This window comes from Colobus angolensis, unplaced genomic scaffold (genome assembly GCF_000951035.1).
Source record: "Colobus angolensis palliatus isolate OR3802 unplaced genomic scaffold, Cang.pa_1.0 Scaffold165, whole genome shotgun sequence".
Classification (NCBI taxonomy): Eukaryota; Metazoa; Chordata; class Mammalia; order Primates; family Cercopithecidae; genus Colobus; species Colobus angolensis.
Genome location: NW_012114766.1, coordinates 548,381 through 558,952, shown reverse-complemented (window position 1 = coordinate 558,952; position 10,572 = coordinate 548,381). Strand labels below are relative to the sequence as shown.

The window sequence follows — 10,572 nt, the reverse complement described above, 5'->3', positions numbered from 1 at the left end:
GAAGAAAGAAGTACAGCCGCTGTCCATTTCTCCTAAATGTTTCCCGAATCTATCAGTGGTCTCCACTGGATTCAGAGCCCAAACCTCAACCGGGGAGAGATTCCAGGTCAATTTATTTTCATTTCACAATTTACTTTCCCTCTGCTTTCCTCCCTGGCATTTCGTCCCCATCCCTTCACATTTTTTTTAAAGAATCTATTCTTTCATGCAACAGCAACAAGAAAATCACACAAATGTACTGACGGCCTCTCCTGTGTTCTTAGTGTGTGAGCAGTACAGAAAGCCACGGTCGCTGGCCCTACGAAGTCTCCGGTCTAGAGAGGGGTCCACCCAGAAGTTACCCAAGGAACAATTACAAGTTATAATTACTTCTCTGAAGGAAACATATGGAGTGTTATTGGTGAATGTGAAAACGGCAACGAATGTGGTTTGTGACATCAGGAAAGAACTTTTTGAGGATGTCGTTATTAAATCTTCCCCTGGGTTCTCCCACAAGCAGGTTTTAAGATGCGGATTTGGGTGCAGGTAGTTCATTTTGGAGATCGATCCCAGGAAACTAGAGAGAGGAAGTAGGGAGAGAGAGGCAGGGCAGGAGGGGACGTCCTGGAGGCTGCAGTGACACCAGGCTGCTCCTGTGGGCACTGGGGCCCCGTCCTGTCCTGCTGGGGGTGCTCTAAGAGGAGCAGCTTGGAGTGCACATCAGCATAGGAAGGCTGGACAGCTTTCCAGCTTCTGGGTACCAGTGACTGAGGGCTGCTCCTCACCCACACACCCCACTCCCCCAGCTGAGCACCTCCCAAAGCTTCAAAGAAAGTCCAGAGGCCAACCAGCAGGGAAGTGCACCGGAACCTGAGAGCACAGTGAGGGTGGCATCAGAGGTAGCCTCTGCCATGGCCCTGGGAACAGGATTTAGGGAGGTAAGTGCAGGCCTGAAGACCTGGGGAGATAGAAGGACTTGTTTTTTTTTTTTTTTTTTTTCAGACGGAGTCTCACTCTGTCACCAGGGTGGAGTGCAGTGGCACGATCTCAGCTCACTGAAACCTCCACTCCCTGGTTCAAGCGATTCTCCTGCCTCAACCTCCTGAGTAGCTGGATTACAGACGTGCACCACCATGCCCAGCAAATTTTTTTTTTTTTTTGTATTTTTAGTAGAGACGGGGTTTCACCATGTTGGCCAGGATTATCTCGATCTCCTGACCTCGTGATCCACTCACCTTGGCCTCCCAAAGTACAGGCGTGAGCCACTGCGCCTGGCCTTTTTTTTTTTTTTTTCCAAGACAGGGTCTCACTCCTGTTGTCCAGGCTGGAATACAGTGGTGCTGTTATGGCTCACTGCAGCCTCAACTTCTCTGACTCAGGTGATTCTCCCACCTCCGCCTTCTGAGTAGCTGAGACTACAGGTGTGCACCACCATGCCTGGCTAACTTTTAGTATTTTTAGTAGACACGGGGGCTTGTTATGTTGCCCAGACTGGTCTCCAACTCCTGGGCTCAAGTGATCCTCCTGCCTCCGCCTCCCAAAGTGCTAGGATGACAGGCATGAGCCACCATGCCTGGCCACATTTTCCTTGAACTGAACAGCCACCATGCCTGGCCACATTTTCCTTTAACTGAACAGTCAGAATAATTGAAACTGAGGGAGAAAAGAAGGACAACATGATCGTGACTAGAGAAAAACTCAAGGGTCTTTCAGGACATTTTAAGGGCTTTGATTTGTATCCTCTATACAATGAATGTAGGATTTTGAGCAGGGCAGAGATTTTCTTCATAGACGATCATGTCATTTGCAGACAAAATTTTATTTCTCCCTTCCCAGTCTGTATACCTTGTTTCCTTTTCTTGTCTCATTGCATTGGCCAGGACTTCTAGTGTGACAATGAGAAGAAATGGTGAGAGGGGGAGCCTTGCTTTCTTCCTGATCTCAGGGGGAAAAGCTTCTGGTTCCTCACTGTTTAGTATGCTGTGAGCTCTAGGGTTTTTGTAGGTGTCCCTTATCAAACTGAAGAAGTTACCCTCTAATCATAGTTGGCTGAAGGTGTTTGGGTTTTAAATCATGAATGGGTGTTGGATTTTGTCAAATGCTTTGTCTGCATCTATTGATGTGATTGTGCAGTTTTTCTTCCCTATCCTGTTGCTGCGATGGTCCACATTCAGTGGTTTTTAAATGGCAGTGAGATTTTAAAATGACCATTTTGGCTGCTATAAGAAGAGCTGGCAGCAGGGTGGGAGTGAGGAACTAGAGTGGAATTGGGGAGATCAATTTAAAAATGCTCAGAGAAATCCTGGGATTGCGGAGATCAACCTAAAAAAGGCTGGAGAAATCCTAGTGACAAATGATGAAGACACAAACTCAGCAGTGGAAGTAAGACACGTTGCAAGTAGAATGCGCTTGATGTGATTTTTCCGGATGGGTTATTCAGGAAGAGAGGAAGAGGAGAGTCACCAGTGACTCCCAAGTTTGGCCCAGCAATTGGATGACACTTCTGGGAGGCCTTAGCATGTTACATGCTTACTGAGAACTGTGTGTTGGGGCTGGGGACATGGATGCCTTGCGGACTTTGACAGGAGCAGGTGCAGTGGAGTGGTGGAGAGAAAAGATGAACGGGGTCACAGAGTCCATGGAAGACTTCAAAGTGGAGACTGGCTTTGTGGTCAATGATTTCAGCCAGTTTGGGTGTGGGAGAGATTGAAGAAACAGGGCTGGAGAAAAATACAGATTTCCTGGGAGGATTTTGTTATGGGGGAGTCCACAGTGGGCTTGAGTGCTGGTGAGAATCATGAAGTGGAGAACAAGTTCAAGATGCAGCCTCATTACAGTGATTATTTCCCCTCCTGCATTACCCATTTTCAATGGCAACTTGATCAGGTCAATTTCTCTCATTCTCTCTCGCTTTCGCTCTCGCTCTTGCTCTGTGTGTGTGTGTGTGTGTGTGTGTGTATGTGTGTATGTGTGTGTTCTGTCTTCAGAAACCCTCCAGCTATTGCCCTATTTGCATGATCCCACCAGAGAATGGTGTACAATGTCTAACTTTTCCTTGAAATTCTGTGAATTTCTATCAAGTTTCTGCTTCTACCACTTCAACAAAATTCCTGTAACCAAGATCACTGATGGCCCCTGCCCTTGACAAATGCAACCATCTTCCTCTGCTTCATCCACATCATTGGAGACAAATGGTTCGTTCTTTGACTTGGCTTCAGGACCTTCCTTTTCTCCCTGGCCACCCTTCATGTGCCCCAGCTGGGGCCCCCTCATCGCCCCACCTCTCAAAGGCCAGAGCCCCTCGGGGCTTATTCCTTGAACCATTTTCTAAAGTTCATGCCTGCTCCTTTCATGATCTCATATGCTTACTCATCTTATGAGCACCTCAAACTTGACCTGTCTAAAACTGCACACTACCACCAAATGAAGATCCCCCAGAAAGCTCTCCACCTCCTCAGTACAACTCCAGCCTTCCAGTTTCCAAATGAAAAACTTACAGCCGTTCTACATTTCTCCTTTTCTGTCACAGCTCAATTCGATCAATCGGAAAATCTTTTTTGCTTTACCTTAAAACACATCCACAATCTAACTAGCCCCCCCGACCCAGAGCCTCCAGTGCCACCATTTGGATGTGAGCTGTCAGCATCTCTTATTGCAGCAGACGAAATCTCCATGCTTCCTTCCATGCAACTCTATTCCTACCACAAGGCTAAATGACTTCTTTAAAGTGTACATCAGGCCCCACACAGTGGCTCAGGAATGTAATCCCAGCACATTGGGAGGCTGAAGTGGGAGGACTGCTGGAGGCCGGGAGCTGGAGGCTATAGTGAGCTGTGATGGCACCACTGCACTCCAGCCTGGGCCAGAGTGAGACACTGTCTACCCCAAAAAGAAAGAAAGTGCATCAGATCATTTCACCCCTTTGCTCTATATCGTGTAACAGCTTTCCACCTTGCTTCTTGGAACATGCCAAGTTATCAGGCTCCCTGCAGACCCTGCCCGGGCCTGGGTCTCCTTTCCTCCTGTTCTGAGCTCCCCTTATCCTGGCCTTGCTTCTGGTCCCCAAACTCAAACAGGGCAACCGTTCTCCTGGGACATCATTTCCCTCCTGTGGGCTCTCTTTCCCTGGGTACTCCTGGTCTTGCTCCCTCACCTACCTCAAGCCCATGCCCATCACTCTCCAGTTAGGCCCTACCAGCTTCATTTTCCTCCAAAATACTCATCTCCGTGGGTTCCTCTCCTGAGACAGCCCATATGAGGAACAGCACCTGGCACACACTTGGGAAATGTTTTGGAAGAAATGAATTCAAGGAAGAGGGTCCTGAGGGGGTGGAGCAGGAGGGCAGAGGCCCTCAAAGCTGGACAGGGAGCCAAGAAGGGGTTGGGCAAGCTGGGGTGACGTGGGGGCTGCTGCCCTGGCCACTCCCCGTGTCCCACAGGTGCCTGGGGACTGGGTCACTGCCCTGGCCACTCCCCATGTCCGCAGGTGCCTGGGGGCCGGGGGCACCGTCCTAACCACTCCCTGTGTTCTGCAGGTGCCTGGGGGTCGGGGACACCACCCTGGCCATGCCCTGTGTCCAGCAGGTGCCTGGGGGCTGGGGGTCACCGCCCTGGCCACTCCTGTGTCCAGCAAGTGTCTGGGGGCCGGGGGCATCGCCCTGGCCATTCTCTGCATCCTGCAGGTGCCTGAGGTCCGGGGACACCGCCCTGGCCATTCCTTGTATCCTGCAGGTGCCTGGGGGCCGGGGGCACTGCCCTGGTCACTCCCTATGCCCAGCAAGTGCTTGGGGGTTGAGGTCACCGCCCTGGCCACTCCTGTGTCCAGCAGGTGTCTGGGGGCCAGGGACACCGCCCTGACCACTCCTTGTGTCCAGCAGGTGCCTGGGGGCTGGAGGTCACCGCCCTGGCCACTCCCTGTATCCTCCAGGTGCCTGGGGGCTGGGGTCACAGCCCTGGCCACTCCCCGTGTCTCGCAGGTGCCTGGAGACCGGCGACACCGCCCTAGCCACTCCCTGTATCCTGCAGGTGCCTTGGGGCCGGGGGCACTGCCCTGGCCACTCCCGTGTCCGTCAGGCGCCTAGGAGCGAAGCGAGGACTGCGGATCCGCAGGTGCACGCGTGGGGCTGGGGGCGGGCGCGTCTCCTCTGGGGCCCTCCGCTCCCCTCTTCTCCACAGCGTCCTTCCTAGCGTTCGCCCCCAGAGTTCCGCCACCGCGTAGAGCAGGCGCAACCAGCGCCCCCACAGCGTCCTCAGGCTCCCGAGAGCCCGCGCCGGCACCCCCACAGCCCTCCCTCCGCGCACGCTCTGTAGCGAGGCTCCCAGAGGCGGGTCTGGAGCCTCGCGACACGCCCACAGACTCGATATCAGCCAATCCACGGCCGTGTTGTAGTTGACTGACAGCCCGTGGCAGGGTCCCGTATTCGGATTGGGCATTCCTGCTGTTGTGGGCGGGCCCAGGAGGGCGGAACCCGGAAGGCAGGGCGCTTAGGTCGGACCTGAGAGCGGTGGGCTGAGGTCCGCGGCCGGGTCCAGCATGGCGGCGCACAGGAAGCACGGTAGGTGGGGGCGGCGCGGAGGCTTTCTGCCCCGACCCCAGACCCGGCTCTCGGCTTAGACCGCAGTATTGACTCGGGACCCCGACCCCGGCCCCTCCCCACCCCAAACCCGGACCAACTCTCCACCTCCACCCCAGTCCCTACCCATCCCCCGCTCTTACCCCAGACCTCGACCCCGGACCGCGGCCCACCCCTCGCCCGTGTTGCTGCTTGCATGGCTGCTGGTCGGGCCGGCCCTGCCAGGCCCCACCTGGTGTCTGGGGACTTGGGCGGCGGCGAGCCCAGCCAGGGGTTCGTGTTCTTAGCAGAGCCCCTGTCGGTGAGTGAGTAGGGGCCGCTCAGCTCTTCAGACGGGTCCTAGCCCAGGGCTCCGGCGTGGAGTTGCAGCCAGCTCCGGCAGCCTCACCAAAAAGTACAGCAAAACCTCCCTAAGACACTGTGTCCTCATCTGAGAGAAGTAGGTCGTGGCGTTTACCTTCAGTGGACCTAAGGTGTGGGGCGCATCCTAGTGCTTATTAAATTCTGTGATAGTATTAGGCAGTACCAAAGACAGGAGCAGAATAATGGAATTGGTTAACCTGGCCATGCCTTAGAACGGAAGTGTTAGAAAATAAAGCGTGCTCCTTCCTTCTGCAGACCCCAGCTCATTACCCTCACCCTGTAATCATCATTATAATGCAAAGAGTGGCGGTTTTTGACTTGAAGCTCGTGTTAGTTGGATTAATTCAGACGCTGATGAATTTTTTTCCTTCTCTATGTTTAAAACTGATATTTGTCCCTTTGAAATGAAAAGATAGTGGCAAACTGTAGTTACGAAAAAATTACTTAAAAAAAATTTCTCGAGGCAGAATGTGGAGGAAAATATGGTCTCGAATATGGAAAATACGGTTTTTAGGGAAATACTGCACTTGGGCTTCCCCCTCTCCTTCAGGGCCAGGGAGTTGTCACCTGATCAGCTCACAGGTTAAAAATGACCTAACAGTTTTTAAGCAGTCAGATGTTAGGCTCTAAAATGGACATTCACATATGTTAATCAGCACCAGAACTACCTTGTTCATGACGAGCTCCTGGAAGCAGGGCTGGCAGGCTGTGAATTCAGTGTCGAGGTTCTTAGGAGCAGACCTGACGGTGAACTGCCTGCAAAGCTGTCCCTGCCTTCGTAGTGGGGGGCTTCTTGCTACTGCGGGTTTTCTTCTGTTTTAAACCATAGCACATTCTTCTCTTACATTCTTTCAAATATTTGCAACTCTATAGCATCTGTAATGGACCTAATCAACTTAAAAAAAACCTTCCTCCACTCACTAAATTAAAGTGAATGGAAGTTAATTGTTTTAGTCATTCACTAATCATCTTCCCTCGAAACGGCCTTTTTTTTCAAACTATTGGATATGTGACAGAATGGTCAAGTAAATTTAGGTTGTTTAAGGACATTGTGGTTGGAAGGATGGGTTAATAAATCCCAAAAGTATAAAATGTAGCTGGGAGAGAAAATATTAGTTTTCTGTGTGTCTTCCTCGCGATCGTCTGAATAGCCCATCAGCTGAGCGGCACTTAGGTTCTGAGAGGCACTGAAGGGGGAGGATTTAGCTGGAATAAAACTTCCCAGCATTTGTGATCTGATGGAGCAGGGAACTGGGGTGTGCTTGCGCCGAGTGTGCCTCTGGAGGAGGGGATGGAGACATCCGCTTGCAGGAATGTCTCTTTTCCTGTGGTCCAGCTCAGGGTCGTGGGGTGGTTGCAGATGGGGGTAGGGCACCATTGTTGATGGTGGGAGAGGAGGCAGGTGCCACGAGGCGCAGGTGTGCCTTCCTGGAGCGGACCCCACACAGAACTCTGACTTGGCGCCGTTTATTCACCGCAGGGTGTTGGCCGAGCGTCTGCTGAGTGTGGCAGAGCCCCTCAGGCCCTGGCTGCAGCAGCGAATCAGGCACGGTATTCTTCCCTCCCCGAGCTAAGGGAAGCTCTGCTGTGCTTTGAGGCTGTGCTTGGGGTTAGGGCAGTGCTTGCTGACAGAGGACACATCCAGGGGCCCATACTTTCCCCTGCTTGGCTCTGGCACAGGCCAAGAAACATGAGGTGGAAAGGTTGGCAGTCAGGCTAAACTGATTCTAAGCTTTTTTTTTTTTTTATTTTTCCTGGAAGTAGATTGTTTTGCTAGGCAATGTAACCTGTTAATGAGACAATTTCCCTGTAACAATGTGTAGCAAAACTCCGCAGGATTAATGGGAAGAATGTGTTGCCTTTGCAGCAGCTCCACTTGAGTACAAATTGGTCAAATGTGCTCTATGTTATGCTGGGGTAAGTAGAGCACTAGAGGATGTTTCTTGGGCCTACTTTGCAAGCCTGAGAGGTGCTGTGCAGCTCCCACCATGAACCGCTCTCCTAACTGAAGAGGATCCCAGGAAGGGGAAGGGCACTGTGGCCTCCATTCTACCCTGGGAGATTGGGTGAATATCTGGCATGTAATTAAGTGCTAGCTCAGGTCGGGCTGTTTCTGGCATGCAGGGTAGCCAGCGGTCAGGGGAGCCTGGCGTGGGGTTGCAGTGGACTGGGGAGGCCCCCAGTGTCACAGATCCCCCAGGGGCTGCGTGCTCCTCGAGGAAGGGGCCTGCTGCAGTGGGTGAGGACCTTAGGAGCTGCCCAGGTGACTCCTGGCAGGAGTGACTGCATCTGCTGTTGGCCGGGTTGAGCCTTGCTGCCTCCTCCTCCCTGGACGGCTCCCAGTGCCTGTCAGGGCATCTTGTGTTGGTGAACAGCGCCATGCGGGACCTTGCTCCTTGCTTCCTTCTCGAGACGCTGACTGTGTCCCTGCTCCCTGGGCGGAGTCTTGTTGTCCGGCTCACGGAGCCTCCTCCCTGGTGGTTGGTCATTGTGAGGGGTTTGGCTCTGGTCCTCTCCCTGACTCCGTGTGTGCTTCAGGGACATTTCCGGAGGAGCCAAAGCTTGCGTGGGGTTTGCTGGGCAGAGGCGATCCTCAGATGCTGGGGTGAGGGCCACAGCCCCGTGGAGGCGGGAGCCCCATCCCAGGGCCCAGCCCTGAGCAGGCAGAGGAGTGCCAGGCAGTCATGCCACTCCCTCTCTCCCTGCACCAGGCCTGTCCTCACCACCTGCTGCTGTGTGTGTGGTGGGGGGATGTGCCAGTGGATTTAAGCAGAGTCCCTGCCCCGCAGCGCCCCCTGCATTCGATTCACTGCACCCTGAGGCCAGTCCTTTGACTCCTTGTCCTGCAGTTTCCCATCAAGGTGGTTCAGTGGTGCCAGCCACCCGCATCAAGGAGAGAGCTCCGAGGGCACCATGCTGCTGGCACGGCCTTGCTGGCCTGGCTAGGCCCCTCTGTAGGGAAGGCCACAGAGCCCCATCCCAGAGGCCTCCTCCTGCGTGGCACCCAGCCTGCTGTCAGCCTGGGGAACGTGTGCTGGAGCGCAGGATGCTTGGTTGCTTTTTAATAAGAATTCCTTCTTGCTGTGACTGCTGCATGCACAGGACAGCTTCACTTGCCCTTGCAGGTGTGTCCTCTAGGGCCAAGGAGTCTGGAGCAGGTGGGCAGCCTTTGTCTTCCTGAGACTCCTCAGATGAAGTTGGAGCTGCCAGCGCCTTGCTGTGAGCGGTCACACTTCCTGTTGGCCACCTCCCTGTCGTCTTCTGGTTTCTCCTGCACCTCAGAGAGTGGATTGCCCCAACTTCACACACCAGGAATCTTTGGCTCTGTCCACGGTGCTGGCCTGGTGCCAGAGTTCTGCAGCTCTGGTAGTTTGGGAGAGGTGTCTGCGTATAGGCGTGGGTCTGTGAGTTTGTGTGTGCATATTGTCAGTGTGCATGCATGTATGTGTACCGTTGTTCCTGTGTGTGCACGTGTCTGTGTATGCCTTTGTGTGTGCACACGTGTCTGGTGTTTGTGTGCATGCATGTCTGTGTGCATTCCTGTGTGTGTGCAGGTGTATGTGGTGTATATCTTTGCACGCATGTGTGTGCCTTCGTGGTGTGCTTGTGTATATGTGTACATGTGTGCATGTGTATGTGCCTGAGTGGTGTGTGTATATGTGTGCATGCATATCTATGCCTGTGTGTGGTGTGTATGTGTGTAGTGTGTGTGCCTGTGTGTGGTGTGTATGTCTGTGTGTAGTGTGTATGTGTGCCTGTGTGGTGTGTATATGTGTTTTGCATGTGGTGTGTATGTACATGCATGTCTTCTTGTGTATGTACGTGTGTATGTGTACCTATGTACATATGTATTGCCTGTGTGGTGTGTCTGTGCATGTGTGGTGTGTGTACATGTGTGTCAATGTTCATGTAGGTGTGTGTGTACATGTGTCTGTGTGTGGTGTGTGTACATGCATATCTGCGTGTATGTGTGCCTGTGTGTACGTGTGCCTGTGTACATGTGTCTGTGGCATGTGTGTACATGTGTGTCTGGGTGTTCATCTGTGTATATGTGCATGCATGTGTGCCTGTGTATGTGTGTGCGCCTGTGTGTCGTGTGCCTGCGTACACATGTCTGCGTGTGGTGTGTGTGTACATGCGTGTCTGGATGTGTCCCTGTGTGGTGTGTGCATCTCCCAGCCGTACCCTGCAACTTGCCTGTGATACCTGCCTCTCCCTTGGAGTCCCAGAGCTGAAGGTGCCAGTTCGGATTTGTTTCCGTTGGAAAGAGGCTCCTTTTCCTTCTTGCAGTGTGGTGTTGGTCTGGCTGGGTGCCTGATGCCTCTGTTGGGGCCAACTTTCATTCTGGCCCCGTGTGTGGGACTCTGTGCAGAGCTGGACAGGAGTCATCGCTGTCCTGCAGAAGTGGGGCTGTGTTCATTGACACATGTGGCTTTGACATTCTCTACTCAGATGCGGTAGAGCCCTTCCTCCGGAACAGGAGTTGGCACCTCTTTCCCCATCTTCAAGGAAGGACAGCGTGCTCAGGAGCACTTCCCAAGTGAATAACTGAATGAATGAGGGAGGGAGGGAGGAAGGAAGGAGGAAGGAAGAAGGAAGGAAGGAAGGAAGGAAGGAAGGAAGGAAGGAAGGAAGGAAGGAAGGAAAGGGAGGGAGA

At 53.1% G+C, this 10,572-nt stretch overlaps 1 protein-coding gene across 1 annotated transcript in view; it reads left to right on the top strand.

Annotated features, from left to right (window-relative positions):
• Window positions 1-5,434: 5,434 nt before the first annotated feature.
• Window positions 5,435-10,572, top strand: part of ERICH1 (glutamate-rich 1) — a 61,728-nt gene continuing 56,590 nt past the window's right edge. The window contains exon 1 of the mRNA XM_011937535.1: window positions 5,435-5,534. Within this exon, the coding sequence (XP_011792925.1) occupies window positions 5,513-5,534 (22 nt within the window). The 5' untranslated portion in view covers window positions 5,435-5,512. The remainder of the gene's footprint in view (window positions 5,535-10,572) is intronic.